The 27273-nt window shown below is 30.0% G+C and overlaps 2 protein-coding genes across 2 annotated transcripts; one reads left to right on the top strand and one right to left on the bottom strand.

The window, feature by feature from the left end:
• Positions 1–890: 890 nt before the first annotated feature.
• LOC111625250 (protein phosphatase 1 regulatory subunit 11-like) lies at positions 891–6886 on the bottom strand. Its single transcript, XM_023368346.1, has 3 exons — positions 6697–6886; positions 1610–1718; positions 891–1355 (listed from the first exon to the last, which is right to left on the bottom strand). The coding sequence occupies exons 1-3, from the start codon at positions 6772–6774 to the stop codon at positions 1135–1137; spliced, it is 408 nt and encodes a 135-aa protein (XP_023224114.1). The 5' UTR covers positions 6775–6886; the 3' UTR covers positions 891–1134.
• Positions 6887–7028: 142 nt separating this feature from the next.
• LOC111625255 (methyltransferase-like protein 13) lies at positions 7029–26320 on the top strand. The gene is made up of 12 exons (XM_023368360.1): positions 7029–7263; positions 17336–17564; positions 18104–18312; positions 20299–20428; positions 20496–20611; positions 20975–21008; positions 21454–21634; positions 21959–22087; positions 22171–22244; positions 24283–24418; positions 24481–24609; positions 25986–26320. The coding sequence occupies exons 1-12, from the start codon at positions 7172–7174 to the stop codon at positions 26258–26260; spliced, it is 1734 nt and encodes a 577-aa protein (XP_023224128.1). The 5' UTR covers positions 7029–7171; the 3' UTR covers positions 26261–26320.
• The last annotated feature ends 953 nt before the right edge of the window (positions 26321–27273 follow it).

Genomic DNA, 27273 nt, shown 5'->3' with positions numbered 1-27273 from the left:
TTTTGCAGAGCATAACTCCCATAAATATAGAGCTCACTTTTGTATTAAACTTAAGTAGCTATTCCTGCATTCATCTTGAGTGATAAGGCATGCAATAGAAGTAGGACAGCTTGTGATTTATGTGTTTGTCTTGTATCTGATGAATATCCTGGTGAACACTGTTCTTAACTATGTAATAAAATTATGACATATTAAATAGATTTAAAATGTTTTACATTAAATAATAATAAAATCCTTTAAATATTTCTTCTGTTAATTGTAAATGTAAAAATCATCTGGAGCTATTTGGACAAGATTTCAAGATATGTGCAGAATTTCATGTTTTTATGAGAAATATTCACACTTAATTACCATGAATATGGAGGCTGTGTGCAAGCACTTCCCATGAAAACATGAAATACATCACTGTATAACTCGATTTAATTAAATGTTTAATTAATGAAATAACTTAATAATAATAATATGAATGTCTTAAGAAAGCAGAAGAAAGGTATGAAAATGAAAAATGTTATTTTGTTCTCTTGTATTCACAAGAACTTTCAAATTATTATATTTTGAATTTACATAAATAATATTCTTGTAAATTAATAATAGTCAGACAAAAAGCATAATATTAATTATCTGAACACTATAAGTAAGTCGTTCTTGCTAGGACTCATTATACACTATTGAAAAATCATTTAGAGACTGATGAACGTTAATTATTTATTTGTAACTACGGTTACAAATAAATAATTAAACTGAATTTACATTAATTACAAAATAAAAGTAAGTAAACAAGATTTTTTAAAAAATAGGATTAGTAAAAGTTAAAACTATAATAAAATTGTGACAATTATATTTTAATAAATATCAAGCATAAACTGTTCCAAAACAGAGCTGAGAAATTATTCTGTAAATATATTTAATTTACTGCATTCTGATTACAATTGTGTGCCAACTTTTATCATCTAACTTATAGAGAAACAGTTATTATATACAATCAAATACAGATATATTAAAAAACAAAAATAAATAATTTTAACAAAACAATGTCATGTTTGTTTATTACCCAACAATTAAAATGTTTTCTAAGTTATCTATAAATCAATGTGCATTATTACAAAAACGTTATATCTTTTATAATAAATATATTTAAATTTTTCCGTTTTGTACTGATATATTATTGGCAAAGTCGTCTTTTCCATCCATACTGTCATCTTCGCTCTTGTCAGAGTTTGGATCATCAGAAGGCAATTCTTTCTTGGGTTCACCTTTGCGTTTTATCTCTACGTGCCCCCTGCAGTGATCGCATTCATCATCCGTGTCAGAAGAACTTTCTGCAAATTCAAGTGGTTTCACGTATATACAGCAACCTAAAATATATTTTGTTTTTAATAAAAATGGTTTTAGTTTATGTATATTTAGGTTGATCGTATGAAAAGTTACCTTATAAGTATGAGACCCGACTAGAATCGGTAAATCTTGGTCAATGAATGGTCAAGATTTAAATGTTTTTGTGATAACTTAGCAAGGCAGTAACAAGCCAGGCCAGCTTACAGTATTGCCAGATCTATTTCTTACAAAATAAACTTTTCATTTGATCATGAAATACAATATTTATATTTACATTTGGATTTTTTCTTGTTCAGATTTTCATTATCTACAGTTTCTTCCGACCATTTTACTTTCTTCTGAGTCGAGGGTTTTTTTAGTTTTAATCTAACAACTTGTAAATTCTAAAAAAAAAAAATTAATTAATTGATTCTATAATAATTTTTCTAATATAAAGATTATGATGTTTCAAATTATATTTAGTTCCAATAATTCATATACTTTAAGATGACGCCAAACATTTGATATTTTCAAAATGCTGAGCAAACACTTAGCCAATTCTAAGTAGTGTGAATGATTTACTTGTGAATTTGATAGACAAATATTCAGTATTCACCATTTCCCACAACTTGTTGGTATGCTTTGCTGAACCAAAGGGGATGAATCTCGAACAAACATTTAATTCCTGTAATAAACTGATGCTTGGCAAATCATCATATGTATATATGTGCTTGATATTTTGGTGAAAGTCAATTATTAAGTAATCAACAAATACTGAATGAATGGAGCCATCTTTACACAGAAGAATAATTAGTCAAAATTTGAAAGAAACATAAAAATATAATGCAATAAGTGCCATTTATTCGAGCTAGATAAGTATTTATATCATAAGAAAACCCACAAGATGAAACACTGTTAATCAAAACAATTTTTATTAATAAAATAAATAAAAAATTTCTGATAAACTCTGTAATTGGAAGTAAGAATCCATTAAAATCTTAACATGTTCTGTAATAATAAATAAGACAAAATTATGATTTCTTAAAGCATTTATTTATCTAATATATTTAAAGCGATTTTCTGAATTTTGATTATAGCATAAATGAAGCTGGAGTTGCAGTGATGAAGTTCTATGTATGATTCCACTATACAATAGACTATAGATATATACAACTAATGAATGTTTTAACAAAATATCTATGAAAAAATAAGTCTGTATGTGATAAAGTCTCAAACTATTTAGATGTACTGCTTCCATCTTATCTAATTTATTTGACCAGAAATCATGTAGTCTATTAACACAACTACAAAGTTGAATGATGTGTAAGTTTGAGGTTTGTTATGTACAATAGTATATCATGCTAAATCAAGTTAAATTCTGACAAGATTAACTGTAATATTTGAAATATTATTTAATGAAAAGAGAATCCTTACTAATTTAAGGATACTTGCTCATCATTCTTAGAGCCTGCAAGTTAAGAGATTTTTTTCCTGTGCCTATTTTTATATCGATTTTGTTTTTGACACTGTTTCACATAAAAACACAGTTAATTAACAATTAACTTTATTCACTCTCAGATACAACTGACTGGGGTGACGACTACACAAAGACTCTGTCAGACAAACGAAAGCATGTTGGAATTTCCATCTTTGACTTGATGCCCAGATCAAGTTACAACAGATCAGTTACAATACCTATTAAGAATTTGGTCAAGCCCACAATGAGATAACTTGGTAGCAATTAAAAGATCAAACTACCGGTACTTGTGAAAATGTCCTGAAGATCTGATCCTGACTCAAATGCAAGTCAAGCAAGACGGTGCTTTTGCTACTTTTATATCCATATTTTCATTTTTTTTCAACAGCCAAACACATAAAACGTCCTCAGAAATGAAATGAGAAAATAATTCAAACTTTTTCTATAAAAATCATATTTCACTTAGGTCATAGAGAATTTTTAATTTTGCTACAAGAAGACATTTTAGGAAATTCAACTTAAATCACTTTCCAGAATTATAAAAAACTTACAATCTTTCAACTAATATTAATATATAGATATTGTTTCAATTTGTCCAACTTAGTTTTGAGTTTTATTTATCAGCCTCCAACCACTGTTCCTGGAGGTGACTTGGCAAAAGTTCCTAGAGCTGTTTGCATGCTCTCCAACACTACTGCTATTGCAGAAGCTTGGGCTAGATTGGACCACAAATTTGATCTCATGTATGCCAAACGTGCCTTTGTTCATTGGTACGTGGGAGAAGGTATAGAAGAAGGCGAATTTTCGGAAGCCAGAGAAGATCNCAAAAAATTATTTTTTATATATTTTTTCCATTTTTTTCTATTGCTTATAATCTCACACAATATATATATAAATTAGTGTTTTAAAAAAGACTTACGTAAAAAAACACCTGAGGGATATATCGGTTGTTGTGTGAGCACAGAACTTCGCCATTTTGTTATGACGAATTCGGATAGTTCATGGATGGATCTGACTGGTTGCCTACTGTCTAACAATTGACTACATTATGAATATAAACGAACACAACCCGATTCAAGATTGAGAGATCTCATATAAAAATGGGGGGGTAGCGAATAAATACAAGTTTCGTAGTTTCGGGGGGAGTGGAGAAACTTTTCTCGGTTTCTTTTCTTCTTTAAAAAAAACCCCGATGTTAGGGACAGACTTGACATGTGTTTATTTTGCTTTTACATATTTATATTCATATATTTATAAATTTTTTTATATATATTCATATATATAAAAAACACGAAGCTTGAGTGGACGAACTCTTCTATATATTTTTTTTTTTTCACACTCGGCCATTGAAAAAAAAAAGGTCGAAGTTGCGATAAATCGAAGAAATGAGGTAAAATACATATTTAAAAATATAAAGGGGGACCCGGGGTGGGGGTGAACTGTATTTTTTAGCCCCAACCAGTCAAATGGCTGGGGCTAAAAAATACAGTTCAGGTATCAAGTTAAAGCTCTTATTCTGTAAATGATGCTTGTAAAGAGATTTGAGAAAGGTGCAATGGTTCAGGTGTGACGAAGTGGAAAATGTACAATGTCAAGTCGACAGAACAATGTGTCAGGTTAATTTTAGCCCGAGCAATCTTTTTATGCTTTGTAGTTTCATTATTGTTCTCAGTTCATTAAATGTACATTTTAGTTACTAAGACCATTGTTTTTTCATTCTCTCCCAACTCAACCTCACCAATCCCCCACCCCCTCAAAAGCCCAAATGCAGCTAGTGTAAAAATAACTGTAGAGAAGCATACTGTCAACCCATTAATCAACTATACAATCAAATTTTATTGAAGCCATTCCTTATTACATTTAAAATTATAAAAATCTTACATCAAAATATTCCTTATTTATTTTATATATTGTGAATAGAGAATTAAAACATTTCATTTAACCTTGAAAAAAAAACTTAGATAATTTTAATTTTATTAGCATTAAAGTCATTCTGTGTTTGTATTATAGTACAATTTAAGCATTTTTTAATACAGTAGTACCTCGACTTACACTACCCTGACTTGTGCAAACCTGGAGTTACGCAATTTTCAAATCTCTTTGATTCATCTTTTGTTTGAGTGCCACGCAACTCTTGATTACTCACTCCCCCCACACTATTGTTCGGTGTGGTCACCAGTTCGTGTGAAATTACTCATTACAAACAGGGCCACATACAATAAAAGATTATCATTTATTCTCTATATGAATTATGGCGCGACTGTACAAGTTAAAACACGAGGTGTTACTACACACGTCTGCAAGGNGAAGTAGAACTGATTCTTCTGCATCAAACAAGAAAAGAAAAACTTTATCTTTAGAATGTAAAGTTAACATTATTAAAGACTTCGATACAAAAATGAAAATTTGTGAATTGGCAAAGAAGTTTGATCTACTGGAATCGATGGTCAGAACAATTATAAAAGGTAAAGAAAAAATTCTCAAAGCTGTAAAAAATGCTCAATCTTTAAGTTCAAGCATCATTCATAAATGTCACAGTATTATCCCTGAGATGGAAACAATGTTAAAATTATGGTGTGATAATCAAGTAAATGTGAAAAATTGTATAATAATATAATTTGTCACACATATATATTATCTAAGATTTTATTAAACATTTTTTTCTAAATTATTGTTTTCTTTAGTCTTTGGCCCCAATTAAAAATTATTTGTATTTGTATGTAATTTGTATTTATATATGAAATTATACCTCGACTTATGCGGTTATCGCTCGGTGCCACCTATTGCGTAAGTTTGGGGTATTATTGTAATTGATATATTCTCATTTCAGAAATCCATCTTTGTTTTTACTAATCTAATATAAATAATTCATTAAGCAGATCAGTTTCATTGAAGTTATTTATACATTACACAGAATTTAAAAGGTCATCTGGTTTTAATAAAAATAACAATGCTTCCACTTAATACACTTAATGCTTTCACGGTTTATTAACGTAGCTAATTTTGTGTACATTTCTGTACATGAAACGACAGCAAAATTATGCATGGCCACAAAATTATTCAAAAAATTAGCTACTTTAATAAACCATCAAGGGAAAACAATGGCTGTGTTCAGCAGATTCAACAGTTCCAGAGCTGTTGAGTATGTTTTGCCAAATGCCCTCTACAGTAGCACTGTTCTGGAACACTGGTATTTTGATATCATATTTAGTAGTGTCTTTCATTTATGCTACCTATTGCTTACCTGAAACTGACCAATGATTGTCTGCTTTTTGTTCCAATGCCTATGTCACTCATCGTTTATCAGATGTAACTATGTAACAGCTACCAATTGAAACACCTTTGCTTGGTTACAACTGTTGACTCTGCTGAACACGGCCAATGATAAAAACCTCTTCTAAAATCAGCATGATAATGCAAGTTTCGAATATATGTCAGGAGTTCTGCAGACTAAGAATTTGACCCACAAAATAATGAAAAGTTGTTTTTACTTTGTAGGTCACGTAAGTGATATAGAAATGGATTTTAACTATAGAATTTCATACCCATCCACATAATTATCAATTAAATCTACTTCTTAGATATAAACAAAATCTATCTTCTTTTTTTATTCAATTTAATTCTTTTTGTGATTAATTGGCTTAATAATTGTTTAAATCGATTGAAACAGCCAATATCGATAAAGATGTTCTTCTCGGATGCAGGAAGCTGCTCCATCCGCATCATCTCTTTACATCAATCCAGCAGGTGGCGCAATTAGCGCCAATGTCGCCGTTCCCATTTTTTTAACTTTATACTGCATTTACCATCTCTTTTCAAAGCGCATTTCTTACGTAAAACGGCTTCTCGAGTATTAAAAATAAAGATAAATTAGATTTTACGCGATAAATTATAAGTGAACTTACCTGCGAGACGTCGTCTCTGTCCTCAGTTGTGGATGTCCCCGAAACTTCCGGTGTAACTAGTGGCTGTTCGGTCATCATATTTAATATATATATTTACCTTTAACCAACATATAAACTTACCATAAAGAAAAAAACAAATTAAGCCGACGACTCGAACGTCAAATACAAAATAAACGCCATTTTGAAACGAGTACCTCCGCCTATACATGTGCCGAAATGATTATGAAAAATATTACTTTCTGTAATACTTTATTATTAATTTATGTTTAAATTGTGATATTAAAATGTATTCAATTAGAAGAAACAAAGTTTTAGTATTAATTCGTAAATGTTTTCGTCGCTAGGATTCGCGTTGTGCGACCATGTGCTTAGCTATGGTGTTGCGAATGTTTACACTGGGAAGAAATGGTTATTTTAGTTTTTAAAATGATAATTTCTGACTTTTTAAACGTGTTTCGCTAATTAAGTTAAAGAAATGAGTTTATTACCGAAAAGTATATCGAACTTTTCTAAAGAAGATTACTGGAATAAATTTTTTACGAAACGAGGAAATCGAGCTTTTGAATGGTGATTTTATTAGCGTTGATTTTTTTTAAAGTAGTAATTAAATAATCTATGTTAATACTCGTATAGTGTCTAATAACTGAAGTTTTATTTAGGTAGGCACAGTAATATCACAAATATAATGGCAGACCGAAAATTGTGACGGTAAAATTGGTAAGATGTGAACTCTAAATGAGTGATTTCCCCACCCCCAGAGTTGTAGACTCCCTGTATGAGCAAAAAAGTCAATGGAACCATACCTGTATATGTGACTCTTTGCGAGATATTCTCCTCCAAATGTCAGTTTTTACCATGTATCAGTATACTGTCTATTCTCCATGCAGAGCCTTCACCCATGCTCTGCATGGAATGTCCTTGCCTTCCTTGCCTTGCCTACAGTGCATCTTGCCATGCAGAGCTCCTTACCGTGCAGAGTGTCAGTGAAGTCAAGCTATTGCTTGTCTTGAATACTCATGTGCTTCAGTGCTCACTAATGTTCACACTCTGTTCCCAGACCCCCTAAAACTAGATAACATCAAGTACTCAATGAACAGTCAAATGAGTCACTCAAAGCCATCACATGGGCTAAATAGTTAAATGTGATAATCTTACAATTACAATTGCATGCAACCTGATTTTGGGGGACTATATCTCTCAAAGGGTCACATGTAGAGGTATGGCTCCTTTGACTTTTTTTGCTCCTATGAGTATAGTGTACAGCTCTGATAAGATCCCAACTACCTCCTTTAGTGCTTCTTTGTACCATAGTGACAAACTAGTAATCATTTCAGGACAAGATTTTATCTCTGTATGTTTAGTCCATGTCTAAACAGGAAAAACACCAAAAGATACCAAAGAAATTTTTCTTATATCCTTTCTCTTTTGCGAGACACACACAAAAAATATTTTTTTGAGTTTTAAAGTTTTCTCTCAAGTGTTTCTAAGATAAATCTTGTAAAATATGTAGAAAGACTAAAATTACACTTTCACCATGTCCAATCATCAGGAACAACAGTCTTCCATTGCAGAAACAATTTTTATTAGAGGCTACGCTTCTGCAAAAAACATGCAAAGCAGTCAAACAATTAAAAATTACAATATTTTTTTAAAAATTGGCTGATGAATTTACATTAATAAAATACATAGAACGACTAAAATGTCTACACTTTTGCCATGTCCAATCACCAGGAACAAGAGTCTTCCATATAATGTAAATTCATTGGCCATTTTTAAAAGGAATATTATAATTTGTATACTACATAAACCAGGTGATTGTAATTAAAATATACTCTATTCAATGCAGTCTAGAGAGATATATAGCAGTCCAAATGTGACCATATTTAGTATGGTGACATTTCAGGGTGTGGAAGATATTAAAACTCACTATTATGGCACTTTTGGCACTACAAACAACAACAATTTTATTTGTAGATGACACTCAACCAGTCATCAGGAATAAAGTTTTTTCTGGGAATTGGTAGTCTTGATTGGTCTGGTGATCGAACATAATAGTCTTGTTACAAGAATAATATGTCTTCTGTTATAATCAGTATTCCATTACAGGAAGTTGTTCTGTAAGGGGCTATCCATAAATCATTTCCACACTGGAAGGGAGAAAGGGGTTATGACAAATCAGATAAGGTTGGAGAAGGAAGAGTGGAGGGGTTGAGCTTCAGTTGACATCTGTTTTGTTTCATTACATTTTATACAATTTATGCATTTTGTTATATTTATTTCAAAATTTCTTCTATATTACTTTTCCAGCTGTTATGTATAAATAACAAGGAAAGTATTGGAATTGTGTCAAATTTGACCCTCTGAGCTTTTGCAAATCTTTACATTTTGAGACTCCTGAACCCAAAAAAATAAAAAAAAGGGAGGGGGCAAAAAAATTTCATGAATGTGTGTGTGTTTTAGCATCTATTTCGCTTAATATTACAGGACAGGGTGAAGATAAAGAAACAAAATTTGGCATGGCAGCTTGTATGTAAGGGGTATTGTTGCTATTAAATTTTGGTTGTAAAAGGTCAAGCGGATGGATAGATGGAGGGTGGTCATGTGCCATATCTCACAAAGAGTCAGACTTAATAAAGATTTTACTTATTAGCATTTACAGTGTTTTATAAAACTTATCTCTACCCTCAAAATTAAGTCTTTTGCTGTTTTATAATAGTTAAAAATATATAAAGTTTTTATAATTGATAACAGATGACGACACCAAATGTCGCCGGGAAAGTTAAGCAACTCGTTTCTGGATTTTTTTTCATTCCAACTCACAAAATCAAGCTTTCTGCCATTTTATAATAGTTAAAAATATATAAAGTTTTAAAAATTGATAACAGATGACGACACCAAATGTCGCCGGGAAAGTTAAGCAACTCGTTTCTGGATTTTTTTTCCTTACGAAGTTGCATGCTTTAAACCGACGTAGCAAATTAGTAATATATAGTTTATTGTCTTTTCATTGGTCACGTTAAGTTTTGAATATTTTTCATCATGAGTGTCGCTTAATTAGGGTTGCATAATGACACGAGACAGAAAACAGGAAAATGAAATCATGTTACAAAGGCCGGGGTTTGCTCGTGACTGCTCTAGAGTATGTGGTTTCGTTTCTATGACTTTACTGTTTAGCAATATATTTTATAATGAACAAAAGAATTCTCCCAATCCTACGATTCTAGTAACTGTCCACTAAATGCGCAATATATTTTTACAATGGAATAGATTCCTCCTCACTTTCTAATAGACAATATACATTCATTAACAATAAAAAGTTACGCACCAAGAAGGCAGCGTTGGAATCGAATGAAACTTTATTAGTGTAAATGCAGTGACTATGATAATGAGTGATTACGATATTCTAGCAAACGGGCAATTTCCTGTTCAACAATGGTGTATAATTTAAAGAAATGTATAATACTTTGTAGGACCTCTTCTCGCTTGGATATACAGTATACGGCAATAAGATTGGGCATAGAGGTATACAGATAACGTATGGTATTCCATGATAGATTTTTCCACAGATGTTGCTTCTGCTACTACACATGAAGGTGGCCGAAAGCCGGCATTCCATTTGTTCCACAAATGCTCGACGGACAACAAATCTGGAGACAAATTAAGCCAAAGAAGTTTGAAAACGTGACGGAGAAATTCTTAAGAAATTCTAGTTGAGTGCGGCCAAGCATTATGAGCGGCTGAAAATGGTTGTTTGCAGCCCTTCGGTGGAAGGCAGCAAAGAGGTTGCTGGATTTCCGCTGTGCCATCAAGTGGTGCGAGGAATTAATTATCTCTCGCACCACTGCTACAGGGACTGACTATCATACGAGATAGCAATCCAGACCAGTGCAAGTCAGCAGTGGGGGCAGTTGTCATTCAATAAAGGCGGGATTGAAGCGTTCCTCCACATTAACATGGTGGTCGTCCGAGCGGAATTGGGATTCATTGCTAAAGCCGATACTCTGCCATTTCGTAGCACTTCATGCTTCGCTGTCACGGCACCACTGCAAAGGAAGCCGACAATGTTGGGATGCCAATGGCAGAATGCCATATAAATTTGTAGTCACCAGCCAATGTTACGGAAGGGGACATGTTCTGTAGCAAGGTTTCTACCTGTCTGTGGATCAGTGCCGATAGTAGCTTTTCGTGTAATATATATATATATAATATATATTATTGATAATATATATAATATAATATTGATAATTTTTGATACTTCATTTCAGAGTTCACCCCCCTCTAGGTCTGTGCACCCGTTGCACCTATCTAATTACGACACTGCTCTGAATAGTGGAGAAAGACGCTGTTGCAGCTGTTTGTGATCAGAATTTATCTTTCATGGTGACCTATCTAGGACGTACTGTACAGTACATAGCCTGGCTGCCGTGTACGTTCGGCCTGCGCCATGACGTTTGCATTTCTTCAGCACTTCATCACACTCAGATCAGAACATCCCAGAAGGCAGGAAATTTGGCGAAACTACCATAATGCTTTCCTTAGCCCGATGATACTGTTTTCTTCTTCTGTTAGTTGTGCTTAATGTTATTGACTGCATTGTACTGTACATAACATTACTTTGGGCAACTTATCCTATTACTGCATGCTTCATCAAACTAAATGATTATTTTTCATTGAACTAGAACATTGCAGAACTTTAAATTAACTCTCCTAATGGGGCATATGTTGTTCCATTCATGTGTTTTGTATGCATGATGCACTCACAATTTATACTTGTGTGGTTCTATCTCATTGAGGCATCTCTGCCACTCACGTTCTTTATGTATGGAGATATCATTTAGCAGGTCATCTTTCCCATACCGTAACACTAGAGAATCAGTCCCAAGTACTTAAAGCCTCAGAGAGGTGTAACATATTGGAATGCATGTGACAATTTTTATTAATCTTTTACCACGTTTACTACTAATGTACACGGTATGTGCTCTCTTGTAAGCATTTTTATGGATAATTAGTCATTATATGTTTAAATAAATAATAAAAATAAGGGAAAAGTGTGTTGATGTACGGATAGAAAGCATTAAAAATTGATAACTGTAATTCTATACTGTAAAGCGGAAGCACAAATGACATATATTTGCATGTAATTGCCGCTAACTTCTCCTACCCATAATTATAGACTATCAGCAATTGGGCAACTCCCATCCAATTTGAACTCTTTATTCAATTAATGAGCAGTGAATTGCTAGCAGGGGAGCGAATTTTAATAAAAAAAAATAAACTCCAAATTTTTCTATAGAAGTTAATTATACAGCATATAACGTTAATTATGATTATACAGGGAAAAGTTTAAATCCTATTTAATCTGTTTATTAATTTTGACCTTCCCCTCGTTTTTTTTTTCTTATTTAAGCTTATTTAAGCCAACTATTATGTGTAGAATATATCCACACAAATCATATGAGTATACAAGGTGGCCCAAAAGTCAGTTAACCGTTGTAAAAATCTAAATTTATATCTTATTTAATAGTTTTAAAAATAACTTTTCTACTAATTACATAAAAATACGGTCGCTCTAAGTCTATTTTAAGATCCACGTTCACAAATACGCGCGAAACACGGAAGACAACGCGCGGTTAACTGACTTTTAGGCCACCCTGCATGTGCACGTAAAATATCTACGCTCGCACTGTACATAAACTATGTAGAAATCTGCGATCAACTGACTTTTGGGCCATCGTATGGGTTTGATCATAAGGTGGCCCAAAAGTCAGTTGATTGCAAAATTATACTTTAGCTTTGTTAGTCACATTATTCATTAATGCTTCTTTATATATTAAAAAAAAAGAAGAAGAAGAATAAATAAAATTAATTTAGAAACATTTACGAATTATTAAAATAGATTTTTTTATTATCAAATTTAATAATTAATTTTATTTATTTGTATTTTAAAATTTATAAACTGGCGGGGAGAAGACGTGTGAAGAGAGAGACATCGAATTTAACTATTAATATATATATATATATATACACATATTTTTTTACAGGATTGCCCAAAAGTCAGTTAACTTCGTGTTTTTTTTGGGGGGAGGTCTACTCTAGCTATTTATGTCTCGCTTAAGTATTTGAATAAGACAGAAATTTAGTTTTTACAATGGTTAACCGATTTTTGAGCCACCCCGTGTCTGTTAATACGCGTAGTAAACTGGCTTAATTTTTATAAAAATGTATAGAATTATTTCATATATTAAAAATATATACAGTATATATATATTAGTAATATGTTAATATATAAATATTTTTATAGCTGTGTAGATAAAAATTCCATTGGTAAATCTTATCTGTTCACATCGACTTGGCATTTTACTTACCTTCTTCCAAAGTTCAAGGTTTGATCTTTCGTTTCTAGTACAAAATAGGATGTTAAAATAATCATTCATTATTCAGGATTATTTAAATACATATTTTTATTATAAATTCGAATTATAAGTCTTTTTTTTCCTCTTGTAAATTTCATAGACCGAATATTTTACTCCACCACATCGCACGGTTCTAGCTTCGTTGACGATTTTAAAAATTTATACAGAAAAATTCCGACCTAAATTTTAGATATTTTAAGCTTATTCGCTATTTTTTTTTTCAAATTAACTCAATTTAAAATAATAATAAACGAACTTAATCTTAAAAAACATTCATAATTCGTTCACTTTAACCTATTAACTCTGTGAGTTCGTAGCTGTATCTTTACTTATCCGAGTAGTTTGCATGGCTAAAATAAGGATATAGAATTATAAAAATTATTAAATTATCTAAAANATATTTAATTATTGTAATTAAATATATAGGAATACATATCCATTATATAAAATAAAGCTTCAATAGAGAATGTGGCTCTTGTATTTCTGATATGCAATATATGGTTCCTCTCTGATACCAGGTTTTGCTAGTTCTGCTGTATAGTGTGTAACTGACGATTACAGTTATATTTAAATGAACAAATAGTTCTAAAAATGAAGATTGAATGGAAATCTGAGTAATACTCTTATAACTGGCAATGCATCTATACGATAAGCAGGAATTACTGGTTCAGCCCTGCTCCGGGCTGATTCTTTTTTTCCAAAACATTATAATAATATATGGCATAATTTTTTGACAAGACTATCTTGTTTATAAAATCGTGGTGCCATTACGAGTGCACACCTTAGAGTTATAAGGGAAACATGTCTGGAGTTGCAATTTGGCACAGAGTATTAGGTGCCCAAATCATGCACACACAAAAAAATCAGACTTGTAGGTACTCTGGGAACCAAGAACCGAGTCAAAATAAAATACAAAATGGCAACATTTTTCTACAAACAGGCAAGAGTGCAAGATTTGCACATGCAAATCGTTGGGAAGTTGGAAATCTGAACATTGTGAAATTGAATTTTGACAAACAAATCTTTGAAAAAACACATTTACTTCTCTGGTTGTGACCTGCTGACCTTGACCACTTGACCCAGGATATTTCGTTTCAGTATCAGAATGTTTTTGAAATTAGATGGCGCTAATTGTTATAATTTTATATTAAAAGTAACTTCCAAAATATAATTGTTTTGTTTTTACATTTACTAACATATTTATTTTGTTTGTGCAAAATAAAAAAATAATTTCAGATGGTACAATAGCCACAATTATTTTATTCAAAAACAGGAAATTTACATTAGGCATCAGTAAAAATTCCATCCGGGGCGACATGCAACAGGCAGAAATTTCAACATTGGGTAGGTAAATTTAACCGAAAATGGCTCATGGAGTCGTCCATGAGCCTTTTTCGTGGCTGAGGTCAGTGAAGTTTGAATGATCGTATCAAGCCCTGAGTCTCTGAGACATAGTCTTGTCCCAAAAATCGGCCTTGCCATTTTACTTGCTCTCAATGTTTTTATACCTTGATTTACTTTTCAAACTTTATTTTCAACTTTACAATAATTGAATGCAATGTATATTGTATTACATTGTAGTAAGTATTATGCCATAGTACTTCTCGAACAATGATACAATATACTAGAAAAATATATTAATTATGTATGAACAAAGCTTACTCTTATCATTTAAATAATACTTTCAATATATTTATTGGAATATATCCTCTTTTTATGATTTTTACAGGTAATCTAAAGTGAAAGTTTATTATAACTATACATTTAGCAGCCCAAATACAATCAAATCTAGTATAGTAACATTTCTGGGTATGTGAAAGTCATTTCTGTAAAAAAAAAATTAGTATCAAAGTTGCCAACTATGGCACTTTTGGCACTGCAAGCAACAAACAATTTATTTGCACAAGACACTCTTGCTATATAGAGACCTTAGCAATGCAGGAGATATACTGCTCTGTGTGGTCTCTTCTCCAAAGATGTAAAATCTGAAAGTAATGAACAGTATGTTCAACAGATGGCCATAATTGTGAGAAGCATCATAGATTTTCTGTAATGCTTCCTAAACGCAGTATGATACTGTCTATCAGGCTGCCAAATTTGCAACATGCCCTTGATAAACTACACTTTAAGTGGATTCCTTTATGGCATTTTTGCACTGCATTGCCTGTATGACCAAAAGAGCCATAGTGCTGAGTTTTGGTACTGATTTTTTACAATTATATCTCAGAGTATGTAGAAATGTGTTCTGCATACTCTGAGATATAATTGTACTAGATTTGTTTGCATTTGGATCGATATATATCTCTCTAAATAGCATTGAATAGAGATACTTTAATTACAATTACTTGCTATATCAATATGAAAAAATTAACATAGAAAAAATAATTTTTGTTAAAAGTTTTATAAATAATAAATACATATAAATCTTTATTTTCTAATTTTTTAATCTTAGAAAATTTGTGGACGAAGACGTTAATCTAGAATTGTACGATTCAAAAAATCCAAATCCACGTTATGTATTTTATATTATTGATCAAAAATCATATGCACCCGTAAAGTTTGCAGTCTTCATAGTTCCTCAAGGCAGGTAATGTATCAATTTTTAAATAAATAAATGAAATTTTTCTTATATGATGATGATTTTCTTATGGTCTGTAGAGAAATGGAGTGGATGTTTGCAACTACGGCTGGTAGAAAGCAGTTAATTGAAAATGCAGGATGTGAAAGATTGGTTGTTGTTCATTTGAATCGAAATCATAATTATACTAATCTGGATGAAGTTAAAAGGGAATTGTCTTCTAAAGTAATGGAATTTGCACAGAGTGATTTTACAAAGAATGTAAAGGTGAGTGAATAATGTTTTTGACTTTGTTCAAAAACTTTTTATATAAAAGTTAAATAAAATTTATGTGGAAAAAATCTACATTTAAGAGTTAGATACAAGGTATCTCAAAAATCCTTTGGTCATTGGAGAAAATATCCTTCTAACTTGGACAACCTTCACCCCCCCTATTAGTCTGAGATAGTAGGGATTTACTGTATTTATACAATACTGAATTTAATGGCAGTTTTACATTGTGTGAGTGTGAGACACTTGACAAGCACAGACTTATGAGACCCTTTATATAACTTTATATTATATAAAGATTTGTATCAGATAATGTGTGATATTATAGAAGATCTAGGATCAAGTCTGAGTGTCAACATGCACATCAAGACACTCAGTATTGATCCAGTATTGGCTAGGATCCTATAGCAGACCAATGTCTAGTCTGCATATATTTAAAATCCACACTTACAATAAAAAAAAAGGTGAGATATAAGAAATATCTAAAACTATTAATCCATTACAATCATTATTAATGTAGAAATTTGAATACAAAATCGACAATATATTCTGAAGTATCTAAAAAACTCGCTATTTTAAAAAAGTTTTACAGTATTGGAATAATTTTTTTATTTTTAATAATGGTTACTTCAGAGATGTTGCAAAATAGTTACATTTACATTTAATTTACATTGACATGGTAATACAGTGCCANAAGAGTCAGACTTAATAAAGATTTTACTTATTAGCATTTACAGTGTTTTATAAAACTTATCTCTACCCTCAAAATTAAGTCTTTTGCTGTTTTATAATAGTTAAAAATATATAAAGTTTTTATAACAAAATCTCATAACAGATGATGCTATGTACAGTCATCACATTACAAATGTTATTTTTAAAATAAAATCTCAAAAGCCAGGAAAGTTATGCAACTCATTTCTAGATTTTTTTGTTTCTACTTATGGTATCTATCATTTTTAAAGTGATAAAGGTTTTGAGAGGTTATGGAAACAGACAAGGGAAGAGAGTAAAACTTTTAAGAAAATACAGACATAATTTACAGACAGCCCATAACAGAGGGCTGATTGTTTCTGGTACTTGGACAAGATAAACATATGAGAATATTTTAGTTTCTTCCAAGTATTTTTAATGTATAAATACCATTAGCCATTTTAATTGAAGTCTTAACAAGTTTATGCTTGCATCAATTAATTATAAATGTAAAATTCTGTTTACAAATAATAATTACTTTCTGAGAACTTTTTGAACACCTCATACACACACGTGTATATATATCGTATTATCATAACTATCTTTAACATAATTACTGACTTCTCCTCATGTCATGTAAATACCAATATAATGTTACTAACTTTCTATGTGTTATATATTTTTTTAGGTATGGAGAATATCCACAGCTTTGTGGTCTTTTACATAAGTACATTCGTCCAAAAGACAAGCTATTAAACATTGGATGTGGAAATTCACAGTTAAGTGTGGACCTGTATGATGTTGGTTTTCACAATAATGTTAATATTGACATTAGTAGCATTGTTATCAAACAGATGAATGACAAGCACGTTCCTGGCAGGAAAGGTCTAGAATTCAAAAAAATGGATATGCTTCAGGTATTAGTCATAATTAACAAATTCCAGTTTTACACATTCAAATAAATTAACTTATGACTATATTTATAACTTGTGACCATAATATCACATTTGTGACCATAATATCACATTTGTGACATTATGGCCAGATTTTTTATTGGGCTATAAGGCTAAATAATTACTAAATAATTTGGCAGGAGGCAGGTCACTGTCTCTTCTTAAATATAATAAAATTAGTCTGGATAGTGTGACAGGCAACCTATCTTCACAGTAAGTAGGAGTTGCAGGTTCAAGTCCCATTCTGGTTCAGGTCTTTTCTAAAATATTCTTAAATTTAATTCATTAATTATATTTAAGAAGAGATGACATGGCCGATAGGCTGCTTCTTACCAAATTGATCTGTAATTATTTAGCCTTACAGCTCTATAAACAATCTGACTGTTTGTTTGATATTACAATAGACTATGACTAAAGAAATTTGATAATATTAAATCAAAATAAAAATATATTTTGGTATTAATTCATATTATGAATTATAGTTTTAAATTTTTCATGAAAAGATGACATTTGATGATGAAGAATTTAGTGTTGTATTGGATAAAGGAACTTTGGATGCATTATTGAGCGAAGACACTGAAGAAGTTAACAGACGAGCTGAAGCAATGTTTTCTGAAATTAAGAGAGTTTTGAGACCTTGTGGCCGTTACATTTGTGTTTCTCTTCTTCAAGATTTTATATTAAAGAAAATGTTGAATTGGTTCACAAATGAGTAAGTTGAATTTATAAATTCATCAGATAAAAATTTACTTTTTCCAGCTGAAAGTAAAATGTCCATATGCCCTGGCATTCCATTTTCAACTCTACTTCTAAAGATTGTCTGTTAACTAGATCAAATAAACCAGCAACAAGTTGCTCAATTTTCCTGGTAACATTTAAAATTTTGGTAGCTTATATAAAATATGCGACCAAAATTTTAAAAGCTTTTTATATTTTTAACTATTATAAAATGGCAAAAAGCTTAATTTTGAGGATGAGTTTTATAAAAAATTGTAAATGCTAATAACTAGTAAAATTCTCATTAAGTCCAACCCTACTGGAGATACATACGGCTCCCATTATCTCTCTACTCCCTTGACCTTTAACCACCAAAGTTCAATAGCACCAATCCCTCTAATAAATAAACCTATCTGCAAAATTTCAGAAATTTTTGACAAAAAGCACAAAAGTAGTATTAATTAAGCTTCAAAGAGAATGAACAAAATTGTGCCCTCCCTACATTAACATCCATACATACGGAAATTACCCTCAAACTTTTTTGCATTTCACAATGTTTCAAGGTGTCCTAAGTCCAAAAAATGTAAAATTCTTGGGGGTCATTTTTTGACCAATCACCCTAACAATGGGTGGAGTTTAAAGAACACTAACATTTTACTGTTAGTGTTCTTTAAACTTTACCCATTGTAAAAGATGCATTAATTCAGTTGAGTAACCACAGTGGACAGTTCATTCTTATATTATACATACTACCTATACATATATATAAAATTCTGTTTTCAATTATATATTATATAACTTAAATTATTTAAGTTATATTTTCTATGTTCCAGTGTTTTTTGTTTAATAATATTTTCCACATAGAATATTTGCATATAATTTAGTATGAAATAATTATCATACCCTCTAATACTATTCATTTTGTTTACCACAAAAACTAAAAGCTAAGTTAATCAGCTTGTCAAATCCAGAAGAACTTAACACAATGAAGAGGTTTCTGTGAAGACATCAATATATAGTTTAGTTTACAATAAATTTGCATCAAATTGCCATTTTTAAAAAGTCTGTGATGAATATATAGAAATTAAGATGCATCTTAGACTCAATGGTGTCTTATATTTGAATAAATACAGTAATTACATTAAATTATATTTTTCATATATAATTTAATGTAATTACTGTATTTATAAAAATGACAATAAATTTATATAAATTAAGACAAGATAAAAGTTGGTCATTTTTCATAAATAGCATATTTCTTATAAAACAAAATAAAAATACAAATGAATAAGATATAATCAGTATGTTTTTTAAAAGAAAACTATTCTAATCAACTGCATTAATCAGATTATTCTATTTTTATTGAAATTATATAATAATAAAAATAACAACAAAGTCTTTACAATCCAGCATTTAATTTAGGATAAACAAATTTATTTGGCTAGCTTAACTAGTCATTGTCAGATTTGAACCACACATTAATACAGGATTCTAGAACATTGGTTGAAAATTATTCAAACATAGTATATATTACAGTACATTTAAGCTGTTCTATAATAAAATATTAGCATTGAAACTACAGGATTATAACAGTGACAATAAAAATTACAACAGTATTAATAACAACATTAAAAAATATACTGGAATATATACTACATTCCAAAAATTTTCAGCCGTGTTCTAAAATCCTGTAGTTTCATGTGATTCAAACTGGTGATGGCTAGTTAAGTGAGCTGAAAAAGTCTGTTTATCCAAAATTAAATGCTGGATTATAAAGATTTTTTGTTTTTATATTAATTTTATCCATTTTGATATTGCATTGGTTTGTTATGTATATACTTAAAGATTAAGAATGAAAGTTGTTACCAGAAGTATTCTTTATTTTGTCATATTGTTCTTAATTCACATATTTATTTTATTGAATATAACTTAATTCTTTATTTATTTATTTTTGAAATATATAAAAGAATTGATTTTGTAGGGGCTGGATGATTCGCATTCACAAGTGTACAGAAATTGAACGTGATCCCGAGGAACCGAATTCAGCTTATGCATTTCCAACATTTTTTGTTATTTGCACTAAAATGAAATCATCTAAAACAATGAAATCAGTAAGGTTATTTTACACATTTAATTTTTTTAATTTATTAAATATTTTATTATACTTTTTTTTTACAGCTAATTGAATTAGATATGGATGGAGAGCTGATTCGAGTAGAAACTAGTGATGAAGTTCTTAAAAGTATTAAAGCTATGCAAGAATATACACTATATTTGCATTATATACAAAATAAGTAATTCGGTACTTTATTATTTTTATCTAGAAGCATTGTTCATGAACATAAGCATTTTGCCTTTTTTTTAACATTGCCAAATGTTTTAAATTTAAAATTATTTCAATAATCTAGAAGAAAACTTTGAAAAGTTCATAAAGAAAAAATATTTATATATATCAAGAGTTAATAATAAACTGTAAAATATTATCAGTTAATTATTTTATAGAAATGTTTTGATTTGTATTATAAATTGTTAAATCAGGATAATTTCCTAATTTCAGATTTATATAGATGTTGTCGAATTAGATGAAGAAATTTTAANAAGGTGAGATATAAGAAATATCTAAAACTATTAATCCATTACAATCATTATTAATGTAGAAATTTGAATACAAAATCGACAATATATTCTGAAGTATCTAAAAAACTCGCTATTTTAAAAAAGTTTTACAGTATTGGAATAATTTTTTTATTTTTAATAATGGTTACTTCAGAGATGTTGCAAAATAGTTACATTTACATTTAATTTACATTGACATGGTAATACAGTGCCAAGACAAGCTGGTAAACACAAGAGCATGTTCTATGTTTCAAAACTGCAAAAACAAGAAATTTTCACCTGTTAGAGCTTGCTCTTATTTTCACAAGAATATAGTAGCATTTCTGAACATGAGAATCTTTTGCTTCAAACTCTAAGAAAATAACTTTATATTTATGGAGCTACAATGTGTTTTATAATTCTAAAAATGTATAAATTTTGCTGTTAATTTTTGCAACTTTTTATACATAAAATAGTCAGATTAGACTATTAAATCTTTATCATTATTTACTTTATATAATTAAAATATTAATATTTTTAGGTACCATTCATGTCTGTTGGTCCGGATATCGGACATAGAACGATTTGTTATAATGGTAAAAGTGAACTAAGTGGAGAGTACATTATTGAAGATGTTCAGGGTGAAGGAAAACAGACTTTTCGGAGACTCGTGTTTCTTCAGAATCAATATGTGATTCAGTCGGAAGCACGATTAACCATCGGTAAATTGCATATTCAAAATATATTCTTATTAACAAAATAAAAAATTTTTAAAAATTTAAAAGTTAAATTTTATAAACAAATTATAACAAATGTAGAATTTTTAGAAGTTAACACAACGAGTCTGAATGGATTTTGATTTTTAAAACATATTTTAATCATTTATGGCTTCAACAAGAACTTTTTATTTACTTTTGAAAATAGCAATTTGGTCTGTAAGGATAAAGCCTGGCAACTAGTATCCAAGAAAATAATATTTTAATTATTAAAAAAATTTCAGTTTATATAAATTGTTTGTAGATGGCAAGCTGTAAGTTTTATTTCAGAAATAGTAAAGAAAAATAAGAAGACAAAGAAAGGTAAAGTCACGAAGAATATTGATTTCAATTATTTATCATGTCAACACCACATTTACATGTTTTCTGGTTTATCATTTCTTTCGTCTCAAATTACTGGTAAGGTGACATTATGAATTTTCGAATCACACTTTTAAATAAGATATGTATTAAATAATTGGATTTTAAAATCTTTATTTTAGAAAAAATTCGTGTTTTAATGGTTGGATTAGGAGGAGGTTTATTGCCTATGTTCATGACAAGCCACATAAAACAGGTATTTATTAAATAATTTTTTTATTTAATTTAAATATAAAAAAGAACAATTTTATAAAACATATTAATCTAGCAAGTAAGTAAATTTTTTTTCTATAAGTTATTCAAATTGTAACATGCATTTATATGCACATTTGTACACTTTAAAAAAAAATTTTTACATATGTGTGTTCTCAATTAAATACAGAAAACAGAAGATATTTCAGTATATACAATGTCTAAATTAAATTTAAAAGCAATTACGGGTAGTCTTCTATCAATAATTAACTTGAAAAAATTAAAAAATTTTGACATTATTTATATTATGTTATAGATTATTTTTATCATGAATTAATTATAAATGGCAAACTAATTTGGCAGTTCAGTTATCATTGCCATAACTAGGATTTTATGTACTTTGAGTAAACTATTAAACTATCACTATGTATAGTGGAAACTCTATTATCTAAAACATCTTATTGAAACCCAGAATGTGTAGCGTTGTACTGTACATACCACAGAGATCAAACTCACCACGTAACTGGAAATCACTAAGTCATCTGACAATTGTAGTATCACAAAATTAGGTTGTTCGTATAACATTACATTAGATTTTGAGTAAATTAATTTAACTTCAGGTACAGTAGTCGCCTACAGTATTTGTTGTTTGTGAAACTTTAAATGCACAGTGCTTGATGTACACAAAATACAAAAGTGAGTTTCTAGATTATCAAGTTCTCTCTGTAGCTCTCAGAGTAACAGTAAACAGTATTTTTATTAATTTTACAAAATATTTATTGAAATATACATTTAAGTTTCAGAATGTAAAATCCACTTTTGTCTTTAAAAAGCATTTTTTGTCTTTAAAAAGCATTTTTTTGCACTTTTAACATTACTGCACCCAAAACAAACATCTTATTCTTGCCATAATACTGTTAATGGCAATACAGTAAACCCTTGATTTAATCAAATGTTTTAAAAACATATATTAATAACAGACTTAACATTTTAACACACCTTGACACCTTTAACACAACATGATATACTCATTTTCATGAAATCAATGCATGAAAACATTATAAATAAGTTATTGTATAGAACTGAGACCAACATTACATAACTTTTGTATCTAAATTACTCTTAGTTTAAGCTGTTTCACCTTCAATTTGAATTAAACAACTTGAAGTCTTACTTTCACTTAATTATTAGGTTAATTCATTATAAAATACATTACTGTAATTTGCAGATAAAGTATCCGTATTGGATATACAAATAATTAATTTTTTCCTGCAGTATTTTCATCTTTTAATACCACATAGACTTGTAAACTGGGTGCCACCATACTGAAATCTACAAAATGCTAGTGTTGCCAAATATTAGTAATGACATACATAAGGGTTGACTGTTTCTAATTGAATGATCTTCTCTTTCTCCCTTTTCAGTTAGAATGTGTTCATTCAAAGTTCATTCAAAAGCCACCTTATGGTCTTTCTTTGAGCACAGTTTCCTTTACTTGGAGATGGGCCACTTTGGCGAGATCATCTGTAGAATCTGTCAGCTCTTGATGCTGGTTTCAAATGATTGGATGGCTGCTGTTTGAGTCTAGACCTAATCACGCACACATCTTCCAACTTGGTCAAGAGACTTCAAAAAATTGTCTGGGAGTCTGTGTCCTTCACTTTTAAGGGGATTGTCCAGTCCAATCCTGAGCAGGGTCAGTAGTTTGCATTATGGTCTGCCTCAGACAATAATATGTCAGATTAGGATTCTCCAGGTACAAGAGGATCCTAATCTGTTATTTCCTTGGCCAAGGAGGTTTCCAAAATGAAGAAACTGAAATGCATCAAGAAATTGAAATGGCTGTTTGATACATTAACCTTTGCAACCAACTAGTGTGCTGGGATAGCATCAAATCTTCCTGATACCTAGAAATAGCATTCAAATATTTATATATATCAAGAGTTAATAATAAACTGTAAAATATTATCAGTTAATTATTTTATAGAAATGTTTTGATTTGTATTATAAATTGTTAAATCAGGATAATTTCCTAATTTCAGATTTATATAGATGTTGTCGAATTAGATGAAGAAATTTTAAAAATTGCAGTCGAGTGGTTTGGATTAGAACTAAGTGAAAAGCTGAAAGTTCATATTGCTGATGGAATAGACTTTATTAATAACTGTGCCCAGAGAGGTTAGTTAATAATATAATTCTTAAATATTTATTGAAAATTTGACATGTAATAATTTTTGCAGAAGAAAAATATGACATAGTGATGTTAGATGTTGATAACAAGGATACCAGTGCTGGTATAAGTTGTCCACCATTATCTTTTGTTCAAGAACATTTCCTACAACAAATCAGGAAATTGATTGATTCAAAAGGTAGGTATCTCATTGGAAATAATTATTTAAAATTTAAAAAATCTCTAACATAATTTTCCATAAATTGTAAATCTAATGATATAACTTACAAATAATCATTTATTTCATATGCATCATGTTCAGTTATCTCGTATAGACAGGAATGGAAGTGGTCCAGGCAATATAGAATCATATGTAATATGAGTTGAATTTGGAAATCATTTATGAGACAGGTTCAATAATGAAATAAAAGTTTTATTCATTTTCAATCCTGTTTGGTAAATATGTGGTTTCTTGGAAATGTGTCTAGGAGTGAAATGAGATGTTTAGAGAAACATCACTGATTGAAATCCAATTTATAGAAGCACCAAGCTAAGATTTTTTTTAAAAATATGGAGGGATTCAAGAATATATATATATAGAGTAGATATATACTTAGGTTAAAAACATCATCAAAAAATAAAATAGAAATAGTGACACTGGAAATTGACAAACCCTCACAAAATTTTTGAACAAGCAAGCAAAAGCAAGGTTTGGGATTGACCAAGGAAGGTTGAGCAAAGTGTGAGTGGTGATTGGTTAGCCTTTAGTGAGTTGATCATCACAAAATTATTATTATGAATAGTCTGTATTGAAACAAGTGGGGCAAACAAGCAAAGAGAACCATGCAACCACAGAATTGGAACTTTTTTTGTGAGAAGTTAGTCATATGTTCAACCAATTTTAAAAAATTCATTTTTTTGTTCAAGAATCTGAAGGTTATTCTTTGATTTAATGGAGTCTGAAAAATTTTTGCGATTTGAATAAAAAATTTTTTTTTCCTAATTAATTTGAGTGTGGAGGTACTGTACATTTCGAAACAGACTGAATTTATGTTACAGAATCCTTGCTCAAAATCAGATATAAAAATTTCAATATGTACACCTTTTCTATTGGAAACAAGTGGGAAGTTGGGCTGCCACAGTCAGGATGGCAGAGCTCTCCTAGTTGTGATCTAATAATCTTATTTTCTTTAAAAATATTTATAAATTTCTAGTATCACAACTATACATAAAAGCTATATTTGTGCATTATTGAACTGATTCATTTATAACAGAGTGATTGGAAAGTCCCTCCACAATGATTTTAGTGCTTTAATAATATAAATGTAACAGAAAACTAATACTGTTATACTACCATCATAACCTATCATTCTCCAGACACAAAACAATTATTCTTGCCTTCTTTTCAAAAACAAGAGTATCTCACATGATGGATTTATGCAGAACTAAAAGCATACAATCACTGGAGAGACTTTCTGAGCACACTGTACTAATATTTTATCTATTTCCATTTTGTATAGAAGTCTTTTTCAAGATCCAAATGCAACTCAATAAAATATATTTCTTTTCCAATAGGAATTTTAATTTTGAATTTGGCTTGTCGTAATCAGCAAATTAAAAAGAATGTGTATTCGAATCTTTCTTCAATATTTAATGTAATGTTTTCAAAATCCATTGCCGAAGAAGTTAATGAAGTGGTATATGCCATCTCGAGTCGATTGGAAGCCAAAAATATTTCCAAGTGTGCAGAAAAGACATTGTCAGAACTAATTCGCCAATTAGGGACTTCTGTTCAAGAAGATATCATCGATATGGTTGAATTTTTCAAAGGATTGACAATTGTTAAGTAATGAAGAAGAAAGTAAGCCATCATTGTACATTGTGGAGTAGAAATTAAATATTTAAACATCTCTTGTTTTATATGTTATATCTTTTATTAAAAATTATACACATTGCAAAAATAAAAAATAAAAAAAACTAAATTATAATATAAGGAACATTAGAACAGAGTACCAGTATATGAATTCTGATATAAACAATGAAAACAGTAAAATTAAATATCGAGTTGCAAATATAAAATAGTTTACTCAGTTTTTCAGATTTCCAGATAACCTATACATGTATAAGTTTTTTAAATACAGTCAATTTAATGGACAAAAATTTTTGTCCCATAGGAAAAAATTTAAAACTTTTTTTTCATGTGAAAAGGTTGGATCAGTGAGTCAATCAGTAAACATCATTCAGCATAAATTTTATTCACACAATAAGAAAATACACATGACTTGTTTTAAAAACACATCAATAATTCATTGGATTTAACATACTTTTGGCAATAGCAGTTACCCCTTCCTCCAATTAATTTGTTAAATGAAGGGTTTACTATTTTTAAAATGGTTATCTAATAAGTATCAACAGTTCCTTCTGAAAGAACTTGAAAATTGTAACATTAATAAAACTTAAGTTAATAATTTAACTTGATTAAATTAGTTTTTCAGATAGATGGCCAAGATAGGGAAGGTATCAGCTTAATCATGCATAGAAATTGAATTGCTAATTACATTAATTACCATATTTTGTTGCCTAGTAAGATGTATAAATTTATCTTGACACATGAACAATTACTTATTGTGATAGTATCACAATGTCAGTCTGCAATTTTTAATTGTATTATAATTTTAAAAAACTTTTCGTACCTGGTCCAAATTTTATCTCTGTTCTCAAGATTAACAAAGAACAGACAGACAGACCGAAGACAGTGAGAATGTATAAGTCTGCAATTTGATATACAGCCTAAATCAGGATGTATCTTGTGAGCCAGGTGTATTGTATACTGTGAAGAATATTTTCTTTTCTAAAAATCAAC

The sequence above is a fragment of the Centruroides sculpturatus genome, unplaced genomic scaffold (assembly GCF_000671375.1).
Source record: "Centruroides sculpturatus isolate CEXI.00-Female unplaced genomic scaffold, Cexi_2.0 scaffold393, whole genome shotgun sequence".
In the NCBI taxonomy this organism is placed as follows: Eukaryota; Metazoa; Arthropoda; class Arachnida; order Scorpiones; family Buthidae; genus Centruroides; species Centruroides sculpturatus.
The sequence above is the reverse complement of the archived record's forward strand: the minus strand, read 5'-3'. Positions and strand labels throughout refer to the sequence as shown.